This window comes from Notothenia coriiceps, unplaced genomic scaffold (genome assembly GCF_000735185.1).
Source record: "Notothenia coriiceps isolate Sejong01 unplaced genomic scaffold, NC01 NC01_scaffold00000339, whole genome shotgun sequence".
In the NCBI taxonomy this organism is placed as follows: Eukaryota; Metazoa; Chordata; class Actinopteri; order Perciformes; family Nototheniidae; genus Notothenia; species Notothenia coriiceps.
In genome coordinates, this window is record NW_011333040.1 from 2,995,007 (window position 1) to 3,020,602 (window position 25,596).

General features: G+C 40.2%; 1 protein-coding gene across 1 annotated transcript; it reads left to right on the top strand.

Moving 5' to 3' along the window:
• The first annotated feature begins 5,406 nt into the window (after positions 1-5,406).
• On the top strand, positions 5,407-24,563 carry LOC104942814 (homeobox protein aristaless-like 4). The gene is made up of 4 exons (XM_010768116.1): positions 5,407-6,072; positions 14,527-14,840; positions 20,772-20,900; positions 21,525-24,563. Exons 1-4 carry the CDS (start codon positions 5,733-5,735, stop codon positions 21,840-21,842), a joined length of 1,101 nt encoding a protein of 366 aa, XP_010766418.1. The 5' UTR covers positions 5,407-5,732; the 3' UTR covers positions 21,843-24,563.
• Positions 24,564-25,596: the final 1,033 nt, after the last annotated feature.

A 25,596-nucleotide genomic window follows, 5' to 3' on the forward strand; every position in this document is an offset into this window, starting at 1 on the left:
TGTAATCTTTTCTAGAAAAACGGGGTGGGGGGGTTACCTTGGTTGGTTATTGGCAAAAAATCGTTATGACATCATAAAGTGGCCAAAATCTGATCAGCTAATTTTCAGACAGGTTTTAATATAAATGGATCAGGACAAAAAGTGAGAGAATCTTTTTTCCTGAAACTTCAGAATCTCTTTACACATGTACATGTTTATGTAGAAAATACATGAAAAAGTGGATTTTGCATAATAGGTCCCCTTAGACACAGGCCCGAGGTGTGCAACCCTCCTGGTGGCGTCATAACAAAAGTTTACTCCAACAGCTTTTTTATAACAATGCTCCAAAATAAAATGAAAAGCCGTTTAAGTAAACTTTTGTTATGACGCCACCAGGAGGGTTGCACACCTCGGGCCTGNAACCCTGCATGTTTAATCGCATAATCAAGGATTTTAGCCCGCATAATCAAGGATTTTAGCCCGCATAATCAAGGATTTTAGCCCGCCTTTTTCTGGAGGGTCTAATACAGGTTCATGGTACAATGCATAAGCTTCAAATCGAGAGACTGAAACTGTATTTTCCTTTACCGTTCTGTTTTAATTTCACAATAAAGTTAATAGTCATATTATGTTTGATATTATTATGTTTTATTAACTACACCACTGGTTTTTTAACCCGCGCCGCCTGGTTAAAGCATGTTATTTAATTTAGTTGTTGAATATGTTTTATTTGATGAAAACATTTAAATATTAAGAGTAGCCTACATACAAAATTGGGGGAAAGTAGAAGGCATGATAGAAATATAGAATATCAAATATCAAGAAGATACTGTAGTGGTCTCCACAATAAAACAGTTTAGTGCAGGACGTCCAAAGATATCAGGAGGATGTGCAAAACAGACAAACTAATAAGGCTTTATTTAAACATTAAAGAATACTTTAAGTTAAGGTCTTCTTTTGAATAAGAAAAAAACGTTGGAGTTATCCACAGATAAATATGAAGTCTGACAAAGTAGCCTACTTAACGTCTAATATATTGCATAGTTTATTTTGGCACTTGGGGCTGGAGCCGGGGACTGGACCAGTCCAATTCCAGTTTTGGAAAGTCTGCCGTGGTTCCATTCCATTTCATAGAGCTGTGACGCTCAGCGTAACCTTGTCGCACTGCCACTCCAACATCCAATCACAGGGCTTGATGACTAATCACGGGATTTGTAAAGCAAGGCGGATGTTGTAGTCCCAAACGATAGCTGGGGATTCTGGGTAGTGTAGTGTCTTTGGAAACCGTAGTGTCTTAACACGAAAAAAGTATTTGTTTCTCTGAATCGAAGGTTAAAAACACAAAAGCATTGTACACAATTTAAACCAATCAATATTGTGTAATTAACAAGCATAAACTGATGTTTTTTAGTTGATGAGTACTGCAGACATCACTGTTAAATCATTTGATCATTGGTTTTATTATGAAAACGTCGAGACCCGAAATACTGTTTTCAACCCGTAACTTTACATGGAGGCTGCCGCATACATATACACGTTGTCCTGGCGAAACCTCAAATCCTCTTCGTAATATCTATCAAACTATAGATCCTACATATCGACTGGACGTGGATTCTAAAAGTACAATATACACTTCTCGCTAGAAATCTAATCAAAAAGCGTTTTTTAATGGCCAAACTATCCTACAATTTAGAATTTTACAGAGGGGGTTATTTGTGAATAAACGACCGTCTGTAACGTTTGCATTCAACTGGAGCACTAGAGGGCGAACACTTCAAAACGTAATTATAGGACGTATTAAGCGCTTGAACAAACAAAATATTTGGTCGTAATAAGGGCCTGAACAATCGAGTTAGAGGACTTGTTGTTATTAACACAGGGCTGTTTTTGGAACAAAAACAAATACAGCGTCAAAAACTGATTCAATGTATGGACTCTGAAAATATCCTTTAACATAACACAGGAGACGGAGAAAGAGAGAAGGGACAATACAGCAGGAATCAGCATGCAAAGAGGACCAGAGCAGTAACGACACCCCAAAATAGACTTTGGAACAAATGAAAGCGAGGGATCTGATCTGCAGCCAGGACGTGAGGAGACGCAATTGGTTTATGAATGCCCAACATTCCTCTAATAATATAAAATTCCAGGTTAGGAGTGAAACTTGGCATTAGAGGAAAAAGGTTAAAGTCCAACTCAAGTTTCAGCTGCTCTTAGGGCTGTGACGTGTTCCTGCTGAATGACGTGACCATTTAATTGAAATCTTACATGGATAAAGTCTTTGATCATAGTTTGTTTACATTCATGTATTTCTTTCCACTGGTACAAAAAGACAAGTAGATGTACTCAAATACTGTACTTTGTTCCCCAAATGTATGCTTTTGTATACATCAACATCACCACACCTCAAGGGGAAATATTGCACTTTTGCTCAAACAGTAATCTCACAACAGTTACTTTGCAGATAGTTGGAACAGAATACATTTAGAATAAATTATCAAATATTCATGAAAGTTAAGCTACCCTGCAGTATACAAAGTAATTACAATAAGCTCTCCCATAGCAGCTGCATCAGTACGCATTAATAATTTAAAATTAAAAACCACTCTGTATATCCTTTACTTTTTGATACTGATACTTAAGAACTTTTTTCTAAGTTACATTTTGAAATGAATCCTTTACTTGTAACAGAGTATTTCGACACTGTGGTATCAGTATTTTGGCTGAAGTAAAAGATGGGTACATCTTCCAACAATAGGCTACTGTTTTGACAAAAATGCCACATCAACATATCCGAACATAGCAAATGTTCCCATAGGTTACGTGTTTCCCATCTCCCATGCCTGGCCTTTCCCACAGACGAACTGAACAAGGCATGGCTGAGATACAAAGTCTAACCTAGAGCACTTTCTCCAGCCCATTACCCTCTCCGCCACGCCTCTTATAGAGAGACCGAACGCCGGAGGAGGTTCAGGGTCTCTGTTGCTGATACACACGAGGCCGGTGCCAACATAAACCCCGGAGGCTCCGAGCTGCCCGTCCTCTCAGCAGCCAATACCTGGACACGGATCCTGCTGGAAGTTAAATAGACAAGCCGTCATTAACGGGAAACCTTTTAGCGAGAATGCCACGCATGAGTGATGTATATCTGTGACAGCTGAGACTTCAGCCTGTAGCAGTGGAGTGGTTTATATTAAGGGAGGTCTGCATGTATACGCTGCGCTCAGAGCACAAGTCTGTCATTACTGATTATTTAACTGTGTGACAACAGTTGACTTTTTCTTTAACGTGACACTTTATCTCAAAATGCTGTTCCTGCAGGATTGTTAACTTTTGAGGAGGAAATAAAAGCAAAAAAATAAATGCAAATTTTAAGGCAAATGTTCTCATAAATGCTTGTAGTTTGGGTCGACTGAAATGTCCTGTGCAGTAATGTTAGCTCAATGAAGTATAACTAAATCTCATCATTCCTATACCAATTGTTGGATGCAATCTGGAAAGCTGTTTTGTGCTCAAATACAAATCTGAATAAATCTAACAGAGGGATTATTTATAAATCAAGGAAACATCAATTTGCTTTTTGTGAAAACTAATAGATATTTGTACTTAAGTCCTTGTACAAATACACAGATTAAACTAACAAAGAGAGAGATATGTCTTAGTTTTTTGTGTCAATCACAAATAAATAATGATAATGAAGTGAAGATAATAAAGTCAAAGTCAAAAAAGCTAAACTTATCTACACAGAAAGAATGCATAAATAATGAAAAATGTGTTAATTTAGACTGAAATAAACATCAGCAATAAGAACAAAAACGCCAAGAATAAATAAAAACAGCTCCTCATACTAAAAAAAACATAGGCCTATATCTCAGCCAAAGTTAGACTCATTACGTTACACTGGAAAAAGCTCTCAGGAGACATTTTCTAATAAACCAATGAAGAATAGTTGTAAATCTCGTTAATGAATACCTGCACAGCGAGAGAGGTGCCGGTGGTGAACGAGACTTCACAATACATGCACGAGGCCCAAACCAGTAAATTGTTTATTCAATTTTTATTTATAGGGGAGCAATTTTATTTTATTTGATCTCATTTGAACTGAATAGGTGCTTAAAGACGTTTGCTTTTTGGAAAGTGAAAAAAACGCGTCTTAAAATAGAGCTTTGATTTTTCAAAGTTAGTTATATTTTATGTTATATATTTTAGAAATCTGGGTTATGTTGGATTGCATATGTGGCCGATACAATGTTGTGTAACAGAGACAAGACACGAGTTATGTCTCGAGTCATAATTAATTAGTTAATTATACCGGAAGATAAGAACGGGAGAGAGGGAGAGAGAGAGAAAGAGAGAGAGAGCGTGGGCGGAGTGAAATGTCCGCGTGGATACTCAATTAAACTAGGCCTAAGAGCCGCAGTTCAAACAAAGTTAAGAAATATTTCGTTTCAACCATTTATAATATAAGTCAGGCAATTTAAAAGAATACAAAGAATATTGATAACAATAATTAACGTGGTGCTTAATTATTTAGATGCAATAATAATGAACTGTATTTAACATGGTGTTAATCAGAAACATAACTAAACTAATAATAAAGCATGTATAATGTCAGAATTATGATGATATTTTCCTCGAAAATGGCTTCAAGAGAACATTTATTAAGGACTTGACTTGAGGTTATTTGTCCAATTCAGCTTTCGACAGGCATAAAGTTATCTTGTTTCCTAAAATGGCTTTAATTCAGATATTTATGCATGCCAAGAAACAGCAAAGTGCTGGCGCGAAGTCGTCTTACCAAATTGTGAAAGTGCACGAAGCGAAATACCTTAATGAGCATCATAGGCCTAATGGATTATAATTAATTTAATATTAAGAAGTGGGCAATTTCTTAGATTGCACGACTCAAAGTTGTTTTCGTTGATGGGCTCTAATTGTCCATCACTATAAGTGGATATATCCGCACTGACAGACTTCTCACTTAATGTCAAACGGTTAACGTTGTTTGGTTTAATTTGGCTCACTAAAGCAAATCCACTAAGAAAATATTCATGTAATATAACGCGGTTTACTTCAAGCACTGTTATTGGGCATAATTTCCGGCTTGATCCTTTTATGTATGCATGCAGGAGGCATTGGATTTACCTTTAACACATAACGAATCGTGGCTCTCGTGACAGATATGGAAACAACTTTTTTTGTATATGCTTTAAAGTTTGATACAAAGAGCACTCAAAGATTGCTGTGTTCAGCCATGCATCAGTCGGAATCAAAGCAGTTATATTCATCCTCTAATTGCATTAATGTCATGTGTTGTGTCTCCCGCGTGTTTACCAAAAAAGCTTTGCCCCTTCTTAGCTTGACCTCCCATTTCTGCAGGCTGCATAATAGCGCAGACTGGAGCTCGCTGTGGGCCTATACTTCAGATGTGTGTGTGGAGTGGTGTGTGTGTGTGTGTGTCAGATTCACTGTAGGCTACTGAGGCGGCATCAGCTTGAGCAAGGCATTTCTATTTACCCCGACAAACCTTCAGGGGGCTTTTAGCATTTGTTCAGTCTGCAGTCTCTGGAAAACGTCTGATTCATTTTTTTAACCAGTCCCAGATGCGGCAGCGTGAGAGTGTGTGTGCATGAGCGCGTCAGTGTGAGTTTGCCAGTGCATGAGTATTTGGGAAGAGAATATCTGCCGTCTATAACGAAGGGGAGGGAGAGAAGAACCGTGAGGATTTTTTTTTTAAATATAACTTTTTAGGTATGAACGCAGCGTGCGTCTCATACTGCGATATGACATCGATGGATTCATATTATAGCGCGTCCACTCCGCAGGGTAGGGATCACCAGGCGAACCCGTTCAGGACTTTCCCGAGCTCTGAGACCAAATACAGCCCCACGTTCATCCCGGGGAAAGGACAGGCTTACGGAGAGAAGTCCCGCAGTCCTTTCCAGACCGAGTGCCAGTCTCTGGACGGCTCGGAGGAGGGCAGCTTCAACAAATACCAGCTCTTCCTGCAGAGACCGAGCTGCAAAACTCCGCCCGAAGGAAGCAAGCTGCACGCGGACAGCGGACACAACGGGAGCCTCATCCCCTGCTATGGTGAGTGCCATGAGAGAAACACTGAATTTAAACTGAGGCAACATATCGAGATCAGGTTCACGGAAATGTGGGGGAAAAGGGGAGATTGGCAGGTTTAATGGAAACGGACTGTAGTGTGAAATATTGAACGTGAAGGTAATTATGTGTGAGCGAAAAGCAGAGAGGAGGAGAGGGTAAACCCACCAGGACTTACATAAAAAAAACTGAACACAACTTGTTAAAAAATCACATCATATGTAGGCTAACTTGAGTTACTATTTATTTAAAAACTACCGATGGCAACTGTGAGCTAAAACAAGAAAAAATATACCCCTTAAATATACCATTTGCAACCTTTCGAAATGCAGATAACATTTGCTTGGAATAACTCATTAATAGACACAATCGATTTAGTCACAAAAATATATTTGAAATATATTCCAGGGAAAGTAAGAGTTCCTACCCAGTGATTCCAAACTGGGCTTTAAATGTCGCGTTATAAAAGCAAATGATTTCCTACGAGATGTGTCCTGCAAAAGCTCTTTAAACTGTTTTTAATCGATGTTTTCCCATTTATCTTTTCTGATCATGACGTATGCACATAGAAGTTTATAATTTTACCCTGAAGCCGCAGCATCAGGGCTCTGATCTCCATGGCCTACAGCTGCAGTTTGTTTTAGTCCAGAGAAAGCAAAACTAATTTCATCACTGACAAATACATGCAGGTCATGAATTATTCTAATATTCAGAAGTCAGCGAGGAACGAGCAGAGACGCACGTACACAATAATCCAATCTCTATTAGGGAAAAAATAACTATTTTAATTCGATTTTTTAATGCGAAGTAGGCTACATTGTGTCTTTTGCGTTTTTAATTTTTTTGCAGAAGTTATTTTTTAAATGATAAATTAATAAACTAATGACGGGCTAAACTATTCCACTGCTGAGGAAACAAACATTTATTTGAATAAATATATCTATTTATAGGCCAAGAACTCTCAATTTGTCCATCATTCATAATAAAAGAAAGTTACGAATTTAAACATTTAAAGTGAGCGTTTAGAGTGCTTGGACGTCCCGAGTTGGCTAATAGTATTCATTTAAAACGAAAGCTTTTCAGCCTTATGTTGGCCGACGATCTGTAGCACTGCAAATGCAGAACTGTTTAAAGAAAACAATCCATTTACTGTCCTTTTTATGAGACGCGAGGGCATAAACAGAAAATAAAACTATTTTATTGAGCAGACGAAGTACTGTGACAACAGACCCACAAGAGATTAACAACAATAAAAAGTGAGTTTATGTACACATTTACTTTAAATAATAGTGTTTTTTTTTACAATATATCTAACTTGAAAAACTACATTAAAAATAATATTTTGATAAATTATCAGCGTATAGACCCGTTGGCGCCAATATACATTTCAGGTCCAGATGTTTGTCATAATGCGGATGTAACGTAAGAAAACATCTGTTGTGATCGTGGCCGAAATGTGATGTGCATCATCACTCGTGCTGTAACCCTTTAAATATACATTTGAATCAACGATGATTCGTAGTGGAAAAAAACATTTAAATAAAAAAAGTAGCTTATTAAAAAAGCTAAGCCCCAACAAATTAAAAACACTAAATTCTTGATGCATAGAAGTTTATTTAAGAGTTAGATGTAACCAATAAAACTAAACTTCCCTAACACTCCTCAGAGGGACCAATTATAAATAACCCTGCAGAATAAGTACTTTTTTTTCACGCAGTAGCCAGTTCCACACTTTGCCAAAATACATCAGAAGTGCAAAGTAATCTGTTTTCCTGAGAAACAACTGGAGTCACTCTTTATTTAAAGCTGAACTGTCACTTTTTTTCTGGAGTTGAAGAGCCATTCCTCCACACTGCAGCCCCCCTGCACTAAAAGTGAGTGGATTTGGCAAGTGCATTGACAGAACCATTTAAACACCACCATTAAATGCAACATGCCTCCCTCGAGGAGAGCTCTGCAGTGTTATCATTGAAAAATGTTGCAGCCAGATGAAGGCATCGTGGCTCTGGGGAAGATGCTTTGGGCTTTTGCCAAACCCTCAGGCGTCAACAGGCTTTTGCTGTTATGTGTGGTCCGCAATGGGAGATATATTGCTCAAAGCTGATGCTTTATCTCCATCATGATGACAAAAGTCACCCCAAAGGGAGTTTTCTGTTTGGCAACTTGTAAAACTGTTTACACGGCAACACAACGTTTAGAGTCATTCTGATAGATGTCACATAGTATTCGGGTACACCAAAAAGGAGCAAATAATGAAAATAAAATGTTTCAGATATATGGTGAAACATCTAATGTGTTAACTTTTACAATAAATAGCATGCAAAGATAAGAAAAGCATGAATAAGTGAATTACATTTATTAGTTACTTGATGTATTTTTTGGCATATGCTGCTTCATATTCACACCTTATTTTCACAATTAATTTAGAACACTTGAACACTTTTTTGCAAATGGTTTCTTAAAAAACACTTTTTTCTGATTTCACAAAGTGATTCAGCTGTAGAAAAACAGTTTTAAATCTAAGGGCTTAAAAGTGATTCCAAAATACATATTAAGATATCTTGGATCTCTAAAATCATCTACTATTGTTTTGCAATATTGAGTTTTGTGAAGATTACTGCCTAACTTTTAAATGACTATGTATTTCTGCACAGTAGTAGCTCAGGTTGGCGGGTTTGTTTCTGTCAGTACATTTTAATCAGGGACTGTCCCACGGCGACAGCAGGGATGGAGTCGTCTACCTGCTCACACAGCGATGAATGAAATAAAAACTCCGGGGCTGATCGAGAGCTGAGGAATGCAGGTCAGCCCTGCAGGAGAGCTTTGCAATTAATCTGAGGCAGATGCACATTACTGGCTCCTATAGTTATTATTCATACTCCCCAAACATCAGATCTCAAAAGCCATGCAGAGGGTCCCTGAGATGACAAAGTGGGGCTGGTTTACATAACCCCGTCTCAACAATACCTAGTATAAATAAACAATGTGTCAGAAATGGACATCGAGATTGGGTAATGATTTGAGGGCCTCGGAAGAAATGAGAGGGTGTCGCACACGTGTGGGAATAACTGTTTACAAGCTAAAGTGCTTTACTGAAATATATCGCTCTGACATTCATTGCCTGAAATAATCTTTTTTGCTTCATCATTTTAAACCATTATTGCTTTCTGCCACAGAGGTACCCTAGTTTTGTAAACACTAACATATAATGAAAATATTATTACATTTTCTTTATTAATTTGAAAGAACGTAAGGGCATCTAGGGAAACATCTGAAAAGTAGAGATAATGGTGCTTTCAGGCCTGTAGTTGACACTGAGGTTGAGCTCTGCATTGCTGATGTACAATGCAATGTTTGTGGAAGCACTGGTGTTCACTAAAGGCTGTTTGTCTCATCCTCTGTCTTCTTACGAAATAACATTTATAACATACAGCTTTGTCCATTTTTGAAGTTTTAAGTAACCCCTCCTCCCTTCAGCAGGATTTGAAGCATCCTGTGATATGTAAAACAATTTTCTCTGTATATGAAAACCAAAACAAAACACACAAAAAGTCCTGGCAGCCAATGAAAAGCCTCCTGTCAAAATACAGTACTCTACATGTTAAATAGCTCGGGGAAGTGATGTCACAGGATATGCATGTACTGATGACTAACACATTGTGTCCATGTTAAAGTCTGAATGACACCTGTGATCATGCCGCGAGAGTCTGTGAACCAGAATACATTTGAATATATAATGAGAAAGCTTGCAAAGATGAATTCTGACTTGTGTAAATGTAAGGGTTTGTACAAATGTGTGACCTGCAACAAACCTGACTTCCACTGAATGAAAATACATTTAAGTCTTAAAACGCCTCATATTTCCACTCAAAAATGTGTCTCTCATGCCCTACCCGAGAACTGCATGCAGGACAGATTTAAGAGATGCTTTGGAAACTTTAACCAGCTGGCGCACATTTTGACCTGTTCATTTCACGTTGAGGCTAGCCCTGGTTCTTTACCTTTCCTTCCTAGATTCTTATAAATGACCTAATCTGACCTCTGCAGGAGTTGTTGAATAATGCAAACGTTTGGTCACACAGTATGTTATATGGACAACACATTTGACTTTTTGTCACGAAATGTGAACTTTAAAAAGCCAACTATGACAGACAATACTAGAAGCAATTGGGCAACACAGAAGCATTATAATCCCCTTTTGGTCCATCACTACAATAGTTCTCTTTCTCAGCTTGCTTTTTTCAGCTTGCTTTCAGCAGAGGGAAACGGCACATTTTGCTTGTATCTAATTAAAGCAAGGGGTGAAAAGTAACCCAAGTCATCATCGTGTGAAACCGCCTGCACCACAAACTTTCTTTATGCTTCTCCATGAAGAAAAGAGACAGAAATACCTAATAAATCTGGGATTCAAGGCAAGTTTGAAGACAGTATGAATGTGGTCATGGAACCAATTCATGAAAACAGACAGGGAGAGACTAACACGTGATTAATTACATAATGTATAATTAGTTTGATTTCAAGTCCTTGTCATTCTCATTTCTTCATTCCAGTAATTTGATGCCCCTTTTCTGTACTTAATGTTTAACACCACATTTAAGCTATATTATTACATATTAGAAATAATAATAATGATAGTAATAATTTTATTTGATCCCCACCTTAAAAGGTTAATGTTTTTTCTTAGGACTGTAAAAATAAAGTACATAATGTCATATTTCAGGGACAAACTCCTTGAAATATGACATTTATTCATTTTGGCATGCATCTAGCTGCAAACACTTAACTTTTCAAATGAAAGCTTTTATCAATTTATAATTTTATCAAGATGATTTACAGGTTTGTTTTCCCTTCCATAAAAAAAACTAATCTCAAACTATTTTTGAGCTATTTGATATGAGACAGTGACAGGTATACCAAGGTATTCTGACAGTAGTGAGGTCATGATCGTGTCAATATTTCAGGAGCTGAGGCTGAGCAGAGAGATTTTTTGGTTTCCCAGGGAATCGGCATTCCTGCGTGAGCCGCTGGCATAGATCTCTCCTCAGGAACATCTGGGAGCCTCCCTTTCTCTGAGGAAACAACAGTCAACATCATGACTGTGCTCCGGGAAAAATAATCCAGCCCTAAGCGTGTCTGCGAACCAGCAATGAATATAAAATTGATTTGCCACCAAAGCCAATATTTGACTTTATATGCTCCATATAAGGTGTGATAAGTGGAGAGCCATAGTGGCAGACTCCTGCCAGCCTCCATTGTTTTGAGAGAACATTTTGGAGCACTCTGTTTAAAAGCATTCCCTTCCCTATTTAGTGTTTGGTCATTAACCCTTCCCCAGGTTACTAATTTATAGTGTTTCTTTTATTTGGCTTCACTTGACCCTCCCCGTCCCATTCCATAAAAACTGAGAGGGTGCCCTGTTGCTTTACAACCAGTTAAATTACACTTTGATGTTTTCTCTCTGTTTTCAGCAGTGATTAAATTGCTGACCCTAGTAAACATCTGACCTCGGCTAACTGAAGAGGTCTGCAGCTTGTCACAGAGCAACTTTGGCAAATTGCAGGATCAGCCAGTAGCATTCGCTGCATTTATACAGTACATCGACGAATACTGAAATTAGAACAGTCAAAAACACATTCCTCTGAATGCCAAATAAATGGAGCCAATGCAGTGGAATCTTGGCTCCAAAAGAAAGTGTGTGATGGCTATGTTTTCCAGAACAGCGTGCAGAAAAGACAGCTCAGCATGCGAGTTACTGGAAGATGTTTGTGGCAAAGGACTGTGTTGTTAGCGTGACAGAGAAAGATAGATTTGAGTACTAGGAAAGATGTTGATTAGAGCAAAGTAGATTCTTCATTGTGGTGAAGCCTGTATAAGACTGAGAACCATAAAGAAAAAGTTTAAATAGTTTAGACTTTTGAAACCACTCTTGATAATGTATATGAAGCTGCTTAGCTTAGAACAAAGACTGGAAACTGGGGGAAACGCTAGCCTGGCTCGGTGCAAATATAACAAATTCTGACTACCAGTACCTCTAGAACTCACCATTTAACAATTTATGTCTTGTTGATTGAACTTCCTTACAATTTTTATTGTGGGTTACGTGCCAAACTTTATTTCTAAATCGAAATAAATAGTCACATAATGACAAAATTGGAAATTGTCAGCTATTTATGCTAAGCTAGTAAACAGTTGCTCAAAGTAGCTTTTATTCACTGTACTAACATTAAAGTGGTATAACTATTCTCTTCCATCCAAGTCTATTTCCTTAAATGTCAAACAATTCCATTAAACGTAACAATGCAGGTTCCAACTTCAAACCTTTGCAACATCTATCCCACCATCTTCCCCCTACAGGATATATGCCTTGCTCAGGGGCATGACTGCATTTTCTCTCCCAGATGCACATGCCAAGCAGGAACCTGGAGTTGACCTGTATTATTTCTTAACATTGCATGCTCCTGCCCAGGGGTGAAAAGAAAATATTGCACGGTGCTCCAGCATTAGAGGCCAGTGCAGGGGTAGAAGGTGATGTCAGTACATCTGCCTGCGTGGAGACTGTAAGAGGGTCTGACAGGTGGGCCACAACGATATGAGGTCATGAACTCCAGCTGGGCGAGCTGTGTTGTTCCATTAGCGTCTCTATCGGGGCAAGTCTGAACCGGAGAGCAGGGGGGGGGGCTGCTGCGGTATCGAGAGGATGACTATTGACATCCCATTGTGGAACACATAGCCAAAGGCGTAGTAATCCATGAAAACAAACAGGCACGCTGTAGTCAGCCACCGCCTAGCTTCATCACTCTAAAACTATTCAGTCGTCTTACTAACCACTAAATCACTTGGCTCTGAGAGTCACCAGCGCCACAAGGTGTCAGCTCTCTTTCCCTCGCTGCGCTGCGTTGCTGAGAGTGACAGCAGGACATTACTGACATCACTCTTAACAAAAATGCAAAGCGACAAAGTAAAACGCTTAACTATTAAGTTAATTATCCTCAACTTGATAGAAGTCAGCGACAAATGTTTTTAGAGTAAAGTAATGCTGTTGTTGCGCAATAATTGCAGTCTGTTTATGTAGAAGACCATTATGTGCTGGTCTGGGACCAACACAGTTAGGACGGGCGCTCCCAGTGCCCAGTCGCAGGAAAGGCAAACAGAGAGACTGACAGAGCACACTGTTCTCACTGGCCCGCAACCAGACCCCTTCAGCTTATTTATTCATACAGCTGTTTGTTTATTGAAGGAGAAGGGACAGCTTTCTTCATCTCCTAAAAGGAAACAAAAAAGTTAGCAAGGGCTGACAGGAACAGAGCAAGGTCTGTCACAAAATGGACTCTCTCGAAATTGAAGGTGACAAACACAATGTTGTTTACATCTCAGGGGCAAGGCTGCGGGGCACAGGCAGACGTACACAAGGCCCGCCATACACCGCTCGAGATGGAGCGGGTTTTGGCGTGGCTCGGGTTTTGGCGTGGCTCGGGTTTCAGGTGGCGTGATTGAGAGATGTGAGGGAGAGGGCTTCAAGGGTTGTGTCACAGGTCACGCCAATGTGTAGTGACATAGCTTTCAAACAGAAATAGCATTTATTTTCTTGTTGCAAACAGACAGGGCTTTTGAACCTTAAAGTAAGACATAACAGAGGTGATGTAAGCTTTAAGTGAATGTCATCTTGTGGGGATGTTGTAATGTGATGATGAGCAGACACACTCCCTGGCTTCAACGTGAGGCACCACGGTTTTATTCAGCCACTTTTAAAAGAAAGGGTGGCTCTGCTGAAGAGTTGATTATAGAGTAGCAACTATGATTATAGCACTATTACTGACAACATGTGGCTTTATTCTTTCAGCTGTAAAAACGTTGGTTCCAATAGCTTGTTTTAAAATAATATTACAGAATAAATATGTTTTGTGTTGCATCTGAAGCCAGACTTAAACCTTTTGAGAAAACTGCAACGGTTGTTTTGGTCGAGTCATACGATTGGAATTAGTCACACGTCAACTGAAACTGCTCAAAGGTTTATTTTGTATTTGAAACAGTGTCACAACTAAACTTTCACATCTCCAATGTCTGGTCTGAACTTTCAGAGTAGTACTGTCAATCCACATCAAATACTTAAAGGGGCTCTTCAGTGATTTACTCCATACAGAATAGATCAAGACTTTTGAAGCAGAGACCGAATGTCCTGACTTTCATTTTCGAGCAAAGGTCAAACTCCAGAAACCCTAAATCCTTAATTTCCAACAAGGCAAACATACAGCGCCATTCATTAAAGCCGCTACTTTTAAACCACACACCTTCAGTTAGAGTCCAATGTGAGGCAATTCATTTCAAACAATGGTCAAACTTGTAAGCTAAACTTCATGTGTAAAAATAAGAGAACAAATGACATTTGATTGTAACGTTCCACACGTTCTTTTTGAGTATTTATTCATCTAATATTTACAGGAAAAGACAACAGCGGCCTAACAGAGTCCGAGTTAGTCCCAAGCGGCGACCCTCCCGGGATGGAGGGCAGCTACCTGAACCTGAAGGCGCCGGGCGAGAAGGGGCTGAACGAGCGGACGGGATCTGACTTTTCCAGCCCTCTGGACAAAAGTGAGGTGGAGAGCAACAAAGGCAAGAAGAGACGCAATCGCACCACGTTCACCAGCTACCAGCTGGAGGAGCTGGAGAAGGTTTTCCAGAAGACACACTACCCAGATGTTTATGCCCGCGAGCAGCTGGCACTGAGGACAGATCTGACGGAGGCTCGTGTGCAGGTGAGAACATCAGGTTACACGTGAAAAACTCCTTTCTGCATTGATTAAAGCCAACAAGTCCTCCAAGTTCAAAAACTAAAAATGTCATTTAAAAATGTCCTCTTAAATGAGAAGGTTTCTGATCTTCTGAAAACATAATCATTCCAAATAACCTTTTAGAATACATCTGTTAAATGTTGATGATGTGAAAATGCTAGGATTACATTTTGGTTAGGTTTAGGCACAAACACACATAAGAATCATGGAAACACGTTGGTTTGGGTAAAAAGTTACTACTTTGTTAAGGTTAGAGGAGATTTGCTGTCATGGTTACAATAATTACCATAACACATGTTGTTAAGGAATAGGACAAACTGCATCATGCTTGAAAAACAAACAAAAAACAAACGGCGGTTTCACAATTCCATCCACCCCGGCCCCAGTGTATAACGGTCTGATTTCCTCCTTTGATATCATCAAAATTACTACAGTCACTCAAGAGCTTTGTCACTTTGGACATGGTATAGTAAGTCATTTTGGGGCATTTGGTTAAACAACAAATAGTGTTGTTCCTTCTTGAGAGGACGGTCTCCACGAGCTATGTTGAAGGATTGTAGTTATTAATGTTGCGTGCTAATAACCACTCAGAGAAATGACAAAGAGGGCTGGAAGAGTTAAGACTGGCATGTTGACAGAGATTCTTCGGAGCTTCAGACAGCGAGGCCTATTGTTCTTCCTCTCTCTTTCTGCCTGCCAGTTGTAGATCAGAGTGGGATGGGTGGGACTAAGGGAATATTCTGCTCTTAGCTCTTACATGCTGCAGACTCTGCTGAAAGGTCAGAGGCCAAGGGTTTCTCCCCAGCACTACAATGTTCAAAATACTTCACCGCACAACTCTTCAGGCAGGGAGGGGAAAACACATGCAGAGAAAAAAAGAGTCATCAAAGCTATTGGCGAGGATGTAAAAAACATTTTGAGATGTCACTTTCAATTTCCCAGCCTGGACCAAGACATAGTCAGGGACAGAGAACCTGGTCTGGTCCTCGCGGAGGTACAGTAAAATAAGTACATTCATGTTGCGTTCACACAGACCCATCTATTCCCCAGATGAATGTAATTAACTTCCTCATAGGACAGGCCCACAGCAGACTCTGTTGAGTCACTGTGAGGTTTGACCCATACTTTTAAAATCAGAACCTAAATATGTACACGCAATCAAGACTAAACCCCACAATTTCAACCGAAGGTCTATCAAGACAAAGTCCAGGGATATCCAATTGTTGAATACCAAGGGCCACTCGAAGCTTGGCAAGCGATTGGAGAATCCTTTTCATCTTCATAACAACAGCCATTCAAATACAGATGTTTTCTGCCAAAATGCCAGTGTCAAGGTCCCACAGTTTCATCCTGAGTTTGATGATAAATGTCTTCATAAAGTCGGGCTGCATTTTTCCGTAATCACATCTGTGACTTTTGCTGCCACTAGTTTATTTAGTACAATTAGCTCTCAACCTCAGACCTGAACTTCACCACACTGCCTACTTTCTTTCGAGAAGGAGACTGTGTCTGAGTGACTGCGGAGGCAGTCTATCAATCGCCTTGGTCCTGGATGACAGAGATGAGGTGAGACGGCTGGACTTCAAAGCTGCTTTTGGAGTTGTGCACTCTGCCCTCCCTCTCTCCCTCTTCCTTTCTTTCTCCGTCTGCTGGCTCTGGAGCATAAATAAAGCTCTTTAATGGCTCTGTAAGCTGCCTTTTGCTGTCAACATCTTTAGCAATTACTGTATCATCGCCAAGCACTTTGAGCTCTGAGCCACCTTCCTTGCAGATGTCTGCTAGATAAAATAAAGAAGAGCAGTAAGTGTTTGCGGTTGGTAAATATCCTTTTGGGCTTCAAATGTAGGATGCATCAGCATTTAATATTATGCGAAAAACAATGATTTTGTGTTATTTTAATTTCTGATTGTGAAAAAAAAATCCTAGCTTTCTTTTCCAATGAACTTACAAGTCGGGGAATAAGAGACGCAGAGCCACAGAGGACACATCTGACTTCATAATGTTCCTCGAATGATCTTCCTGCCAAACTATTTGGCTTGAGCCTCATTCAGACTGCTGTTCAAAGGCAAAGCTACGTAGAGCAAACCCTCTGTGAAACATGACACACTCGGTACACCAGAAACCAAGACAAGGGCCATGTATGACCTCAAACATTGTTTCCTTGTTTATAAAAGGCTCCAGTAAGTGTGTGAGTGTCCACGTTAAAAGAACACATTTGTAAGTGACTGACTTTGAATCTTGTGTATATATAACAAGGTAAATGCATGTGTTTTCTGTGAGTGTCTGTGCGCTGGGTCCGCTGCTCTCGTCTGCACGCCTCCCAAAGGTCAGAGGGGTTAGCTGCGGAAAGCCAAGGGCTTAGGCGTCAGGAAATTAAACATGAAATGAAAACAAGCTCCAGTTTGAACATTCTCCCATCTCACTTTCAAATATCCCCACTTCCCCTCGCTGACTTAAAAGGGAGGAGGGAGGAGAGGGACATGGAGCGAAGGGTCGGCGGTGTGTTGGGGGAGGGGCTGGAGGGGGAGAGAAAGAGCTTCAACAGAGAGGTGGGAGTACGACAAAGAGATTAGGAGTAAAGGATTAAAGTTGGTTTATCACGGTCCATCACAATTAAGAAGACAGCTTGGTAACTGATAACACTTTCATTAAAAAGAAGAGTGGAGCAGCTTTTAAATATACATGAATCTTACCGACATTTTACTTTATCCACAGTTTGTGCCTTTCATGTATTACCATTTTATTTGAGTCACTATGTCACTACTAGAGCTAATGATCCAACTTTATTTTTACTGATTTCCTGGTGATCTTTGAAACTTTTAAAAAACACTAACCACTGAATTCAGAATCCTAAAAGACTGAATAAATATACTCCATCCGCTACACAATACAATATACAAAACAATAAATACACTTCCTGAGGTGTATTTAGGAAGTCCGATATAACATTCGTCCATGCTTTTTTTGGCAGGCAGAAAAGTGCACACAAATATCACACTTTATTTTGTTTAAGAATATTAATGTAAAATAAATCTCAATATTTTATATTAAAAGGTTACACTTTTGAACAAATTTAGCAAGGCTACTATCTTTGTTTGGATTAGGAAAAAGAGGTGCAACTTCTGAAACATGATCAAAAAAATATATCTTTGAGGATTGTTTTGTTAAATGACTTTTCAAATGTTGCTGGGTTTTTTGAGGGAAAATAAGATGCTCAAATCTGTCTAGTAAAACATTAGAGGCTACATGAACCTCTGACAAATCAAACCCTCCTACAGTAATACTAAAAACAACTGTTGGTGAGTTTTGCATTGATCACTCAACACGGCCCTTCGTGTTGAGGATTATATTTAGAAACCTGTGATGTTATGAGCTCACATTACTGATGAAGAACCAAAGGAAATACATGACTAAACCTCAAACAATAATAGACCCCCAAATCCTCAAGGGAGCATCACATAGACTGTGAGCCCCCCTCCAAACATATGATATAATTCAAAGGGCAACAACCCCTCACCTTGACATTGGGGTTCAGCCACAACCTCGGATATCAGTTTACCACTTTTCAGGCGTGAGCTGTCCTCTAATCTCACCAGCTGACCCGAGGAATGTCGGAGTCAGACGACATTTCTTTACGTCACCTTCTTGCAAAAACAGTCAGCGGCTTCTCTCTCTCTAGGTCGTCCACAGATGAGCCCTCCATCGTTGCTTCCAGTCATCCCGGTTCTCCATACATCTGGCCAGTTCTCCATACATCTGGCCAGTTCATTGTTACTTTGTGCTCCTGCGTCCTTCTTGAGTACGTCCAAGTATGTTTGTGCGGGACGTCCTCGTGACCGATGCCCGTGTGTTGGTTCCCACAGCACCAATTTGCCGGCTGGCAGCTCTTGATGCCTTTGGCAATGTCCTGCTAGTCTCATTCTCCTGGCTGCAATTTTCTCGCTCACCCTTGGCATTCCCTCGTACAGGATCTTGTTGGCTTTGTGGAGGCGATATATGGTACTTCCTTTGAAAATTACCCAGCTAAATATTTACTTCTAGTCAAGAAAATTGAGGTTTGTGTGCATGTTGTGGCACTTAAAGTTGTTATTATCCAATTTCATAAAAATTCTTTCCTGCTCAGTAAGAGAAACTCAAAATGGGATCATATCTTTGTGCGACATTGCTCATGTTTGTCACTTGACTCCATTGTGTTTAACTTGATTGGGAGAAATGGTGAGAGAGAAAAAAGAGCGACGAGGGGGGATTTGAGGAGGTTGACTGAGGGGAAATTGCATGTCAGGACTGTGAAAACCACAAGCTGATTGGGCTGGGAATCAACCCACAATCCCAAGTTAAAACCCCTGAGTCGAGGCAGGATCGCTCTCTCTTTTCTCTTTGAAGAAGTTTCCCTTTCCCTCTTGGGAGGATAAGATTCAGACAACCAACAAATACGTACAAATAAACATGTGGAGACGTCCAGTACCCCCCTTAGCTCCTCCATTTGACTTTATAGGTTTGTGAGAAAGCTTTGTAGAAAAAAAGCTTAGCAAAAAGTTATGACTTATTATATAAAGGAAGAGTAGCATGCTAAGGAAAGGAGGATATAACTAAAAGGGGCTCCTGGCCTCAAGGAAAAAGCAGCAAACTCATATTTCAAAGGTTGGAACAATCGAATGTTAATTTTTGCTAAAAATTCTAAATGTTCTCTACAGATAATTTAATAAGGATTTTTGCAACTCTAAAGCATAACAGTCATGTTTGGCCACTTAGTTGTACAAATAACTGAAATTGAAACAATACAGAGCATTCGACACATAAAGCATAACGGAAACTAAATAAATGGCAAAGAAATGCATTGTTTACCAGCAGTTTAAATATCTATAGATATCTATATAAATATCCAAAAGCTTATGTCACTGAGGCTCATTTTCATCTTAGTCAAATCTATTTTGTTTTGTTGTTTCTGTCAAAGCAGCAAATTTGTCTCAAAAGGATTAACCTTCTTTACATCATAAGAAACCCTCCACTTAAACCATAGAAATGCAAACTCCCCCTATAAACGTTCAGGACAGCGTACAACAGATGACGTGTGCACATAAAGAGCATAGTAAATGACATTACACATCATGGATGGAGAATACCGAGACCGCAGTAAAAATATTTCAGTGTGTTTCTCTTGGGATACACAATTTATCTCGTATCACTCCTTCTTTCACCATTTATTCCTGCTTTCATGCCCTGCCTTCCACAGGAGCAATGTTCTTAATATACCTGCACCTGGTCTGTCAGCAGGATCTGAAAGCAGCCCACAACCTTCTGCAGAAGAGCAACATACTTCATAAACCGCATCCAGTACTTTATAATCTCAAAAGACGGACAAAAAATATATATATTCTTGGTCAAAAGTTGAACTTTGGTTTCATAGATTATGAAGAGGGATTCCCCACTGTATCCCACTGTGCTGACATGTGGGGGAGAGCACACCTCTCTCAGAGTGATTTATGAATGGCTACAGGCCCAGATGTGGATCTGTCGACGCTGGCAGCCTGAAGGGAGGCAGACGCCTGCGTATCAAAGGGAGGAGCGGATCCGTGCAGCACCAGGGGAGACGCACCATTTTCACATCAATTGCACCATTTGGACGGCACTTTAAAGACACGTCAAGTCTTAAAACCTGGGCATGGACTTTCATGTGCAGCAGAATTTATTTGCTTCACTATCTTTATCTTATGTGGCTCAGACTCTTACTTTGTCTTGCTGAGGGGAAGAGGATAGCTTTGACTCTGCAAATAGAAAAAAGTCTACTTGTGTTCGCACGTGATGTGAGATACGAGAGATGTGTTTAATGTTTTAATAAAGCATTGTTTGGTAGTGGCCGGTCTGAATTTTGACTGTTGGATTGTTTTCTTGCAGGTGTGGTTTCAGAATCGCAGAGCCAAGTGGAGGAAGAGGGAGCGTTACGGTCAGATGCAGCAAGTCCGGACTCACTTCTCTACTGCTTACGAGCTGCCTCTACTGACCCGGCCCGAGAACTACGCTCAGGTACAAATTAAACTCAAAATAACAGATATTTCTGGCCACCTAGAGGCAACTGAAACAAATTATGAAAACAACATTGACAAAAGCGTCATATTTTACATTTATACGACAAATTTGTTAGCAATCTGGTGAGTATAAGTCCAATATTAACTGGTTTCTCTTGAGAATAATATTGGACTCTTGCTAAATGCGCCACTAAATACTCACTAAGGACACAACATTATCTCACTTCTTAGAGAAGCCAACCCATTTACTAAGTCCGCAACCCAAACAACCCAAGTTACGGTCTAACAGGCAGCTCTATGCTGTCGTCTCCTCCCTACTAGCCAATAAATGCAAAATAGCATCTTTAAATGCACAAAACAGCCTGCAAAAGTTGCCAACTGTGTTTTGGTGTCGAGCAGGTGATGTACTGTATATTGAGCTTTTCTATTGAACACAGTGACAGAAACACTATGAGAGCAGAATGAACTACAATATTAAAGTTGTGTGCTGGGTAGCTCAACATTAAGATGAAACTTGCTATAATGCTACTGAAAAGTGGTACAAATGCAGATTCTCAGTTTTTCCCTCCAAAAGACCAATTGACATGTGATCTTGATCATAATCCCTGCTCTTCCCCTCCAGATCCAGAACCCTTCGTGGATCGGCAGCAGCGGGGCCTCTCCATTGCCAGGTTGCGTGGTGCCTTGCGACACCGTGCCCTCCTGCATGCCGCCTCACCCTCACGGTCCTGGAGGCGTCTCTGACTTCCTGGGCGTGCCCAGTCCAGGGAGCAGCCACATGGGACAGACGCATATGGGCAACCTTTTTGGGGGGGCCGGGATGAGCGGGGGAATCAATGGCTATGATCTTAATCTTGATCCAGACCGCAAGTCTTCCAGCATAGCTGCGCTGCGTATGAAGGCCAAGGAACACAGTGCAGCCATCTCTTGGGCTACATGATGTCTCAGCCCAAGTCCACCCAGCCCCCATTGGCCCTCTTCTCTGGAGCAGCCATCAGCGTGGGGGAGGAGGGAGTTTTCCTGAGAGCACTAAATGATAACGCAAGTCAAATGAACAGGGGGGAGACTGTGGAGATAACCGAGGCCATTACAGCGGCCAACGCAACCAAGATAACAACTGTGACTGTGACAGTCCGCAGATGCTGAAAGTGAGAGAAATCCAGAGGTGTGACGAAGAAGAAGATGTTACTAGGACTTTGTGTTCATTCTTGATTCCTTGATTTCTCAGGTCTCATTGAAATATGGGGTTTAGTCCTTGATAAACTGGGTATCCTTCAGAAATTGAGAATAAGCAATATAATAAATATGGTTTACAGGATTTGTTAATAAAAATACAGAAATTCAGTGCCAAAGCTAGTCATATCTGCAGTATTATAAATTAATAACTAAGCTTATGTTATTAAGTTCCTTATTGTTTATACCACCCATCATGCCCCACTCATTTTGTTTGTTATACTTTATAATAACTTTTATAAATGAGTTCAAGTACATATCTAAAGTTGTGTTTTAAAAGCCATTCAAAAACAAGGCCAAGCTCAGATGAACACCAAGATGCTGAGCTACTTTTCTGTCACTTTCCATTGCATCCAATAATTGGTTTATAAGAAACTTCAAAAGTTTTCTAAGGCTCCACCGGGTAGTTTATTTGCCTGTAAAGAAGGACAGAGGTTGAATGCAGTAAGGTAACAGAGACTAACTGAGTGAGAGCAGACATGGCCTGTGCCAATTTATTCTGGGAGGAGGGCAGGCACTGGATTGGCAGCAGTTTCAAACCAACGTGTCATTTCCTCCCCCAGGGCTGCCTGCACAGGTTCCCCTGCTAGGCCCGGGCCTCAGGTTACAGGAAACACCGTCTCCTCTGGCAGACGAGGCACAGCAACGCACAGCAGCAGCCTTCAACACCAACTAGCTACGTCGGCTTCAATCAGCCACCAACAGGAATAGACACACTTAATTAGCCTCAAAGTAAGCGGTAGTACATCACAGTGAGGACACACTGCACACACAGGTCAATACGCTGTAACAATCAAGTCATGCTCAGACGAGGGCTCAGCAGACATGACTCTTGGATTTGTGGCTCGCTCACAGATTCGTCACATGCCAGAGACGGCAGGTCTGCATCAACGGCATTCTGCAATGTTTAGGTAATGTGATGACTTTAGACCCGGGCTGCAGGAATGTGGTGGATATGTCCCGTGATTGCATGGGTGTCTCTGTGCGTTACCCCGCAGGAAAACGCTTGTGACCAGAGCTGGGCTGCAAGCTGAGGCTAGAGACAGGCTTCATTAGTCTTTGGCTGATCTCTGTGTGATGCCCGCTTGGCTACATATCCGTTTCCTTTCCCCGGCAGCATGATGGCAAGAGAGTCTGGTTCTGCTCCTCAGAGGTGGTTGATCATTTTAACATACGAGTGCCCTTATGCATGAAAGTAGGATTGCGTCCAACGACTATTATTAGTATAGATTAAATGTAGGTATTTAAACCATTGACAGTTTGATCTATAAAACGCCAGATAAATCCAAATCTATTAAATATAAGAGGGGACACCTTCAAATATTGTTATGTTGCACCAACCCCCCCCCAAAAAAAAGCAGCCACAAAGTGAAAGGTTGGAACCAGAGAACATTTGCCCTTTTTGCTTGTAAGATTATTTAAAATTATTAAAAATATTTTTGTTTATACATTTTCTGTAGCCCCTTTATTGCAGCCCTAAAGTTCCTCCTTTTTTCAAAGGATTTTTTTTATTTTCTAGATAACTTATATCATCCAGTGATCAAATGTATTGTTTTTGCCTTCAAATTAAGCTATTTTCTGTCAACAGTTAGTACATTTGGTGAGAACACAATGGTTATTATAACATTAGTGTTCATGCGGTTAATATCATTTCCACAGAGGGTTTATTAGCAGAATAAAAAAAATTGCATCATCTGAAAGAACGAAGTCCATTCAAATGAAACCAAGAAATATTTGAATCCATTAATTGATAAAGGCTTTGTTCGATGTGACGACTCAAAATAAAAACATTATCAGAGAGATGTTTAAGATGAAAACAGGATGTGGTCAAATAAATGATTCCTACTTTGTGGAGTTGGTCTTCTGGCTGGCCGGCCCTCAGCGCTCCACTCCTCTGCAGCTCCGTCCGTGTTGATACTACTGAAATAAAGCAATTGAAATCCATAGTTATAATGTTGTGAGAATGTGAACAATATAAATGATATTGTTCTTTTGCGTGTACATTTGTTTTGCTTATTTGTCAAATAATGGACCTCCAGAGATAAACCATTGAAGTATTACAGTAATATTGCCAAGAAATGTAAAAATAATTTGTGTGTGTTAATCTTAAGAGTTGCTCTGGACTTTTACCAAGGTCAAAATTGCTTTCTAATTTTCTTATGGCTTTAAGCAGCTTTTTGTATATTAATCAAGTATTTCTACTTCTGATTGTGACTTTATATAATGTGCCATTGCAATAAGTTATTGCACTTACAGTGTTGGAGTTTTCCTTTTTAATGTTTGAATTGTCTCCCAAGGCCGTCCATATACTAGCACCATGAACAGTTTCATTAACATTTGTTCAAGGTGTGTCTGTACAGAAGTCACTTGCTGTTTCTGTTGATTTTGGTTTTAAAGCGATTTCCAAATAAATGAATCTCCAATGTTTGAATGAGTTCAGATCTCTTCTCTTCTTCTTTTCCAACTTTCTCAGTTACCTACTGTAACCTCTAAAGTCATACATGATCATCATAATATACTGTCCAAGTTACATTTTTGTGTCAAATACTCAACATCTTTCTGCATTTCATACATTGTGAAGTTTAACATTTTGAAAGTACTGTGATTGAATAAAAATACACAACAATTTAAAAAACAAACCCAACGAAAACTACAACGATATACATTAAGAGTGCAATCATGACATTGAGGTGGGATCATGGGAGTTGTTGTCTTTTCCATCACTGCCGTCATTGCAGTCAGTTTTTCTAAGCGTGCTTTGTAGGTGGGGATGCTCTCGTCCTGTTTGTGTCATTTTCTGACTTGTTCCACCTGAGCAGAGAGAGAGCTGGGTGGCGTCGCTCACTGAGGACGCCCTGTGCGTTCCTCCTGCAGTGTGTCTGTGGGGCAGATGATCCTCTCTGCGGTTTTGATGGCATGTTGAAGGGATTTTCTCTGGGCCTGCGTGGTGTTTCCAAACCACACGGCAGGCCTCTCAATGAGTCCCACTGTAGGGTGAGGGGCTGACGTTACCTCCGTCCGTCTTCAGCACTGTGATGAAAATAATTGCTGCAGCACTTTATTTACTGTTGCAAGAGTTTTAAGCTGAGCTCAGGTTTTCTGTCATGTGACGGTCTAGAAACTTGTGAATGTCGGTTTGTTCCACCTCAGTCCTCTTGATGGTGAGAGGCTGCAGAGAGGGTGGGGGGCTCTCCTTCGGAAGTCCATATTTAGTTCTCTGATTTTGTTTGTGCTGACAAATATGTTGTTCAGCAGTTCACTGTATGACGACTCAACCCCAAATTCTGATATTGCTTGGTCAGTTGTTTTGTCTTTTTTCAGCCCATTTAAACCAAATGTAATCGAACCACACCCATAGTCTTAACAGACTGTCATACTGAAGATGTATTAGACACTAAGACAGTAAGCAGTAAACCAATATTCCAGACAACTTTGTGTCATCGCTGACTGGTGTTGTAGTG

What these genes read in the sequence shown, in the direction of transcription:
- LOC104942814 (XM_010768116.1), top strand. Translation starts at nt 5,733, where the DNA reads ATGAACGCAGCGTGCGTCTCATACTGCGATATGACATCGATGGATTCA. An exon ending in GAGCCTCATCCCCTGCTATG is followed by an intron (nt 6,073 to 14,526) that starts GTGAGTGCCATG and finishes TAATATTTACAG; the next exon opens with GAAAAGACAACAGCGGCCTA. An exon ending in GGCCCGAGAACTACGCTCAG is followed by an intron (nt 20,901 to 21,524) that starts GTACAAATTAAA and finishes CTTCCCCTCCAG; the next exon opens with ATCCAGAACCCTTCGTGGAT.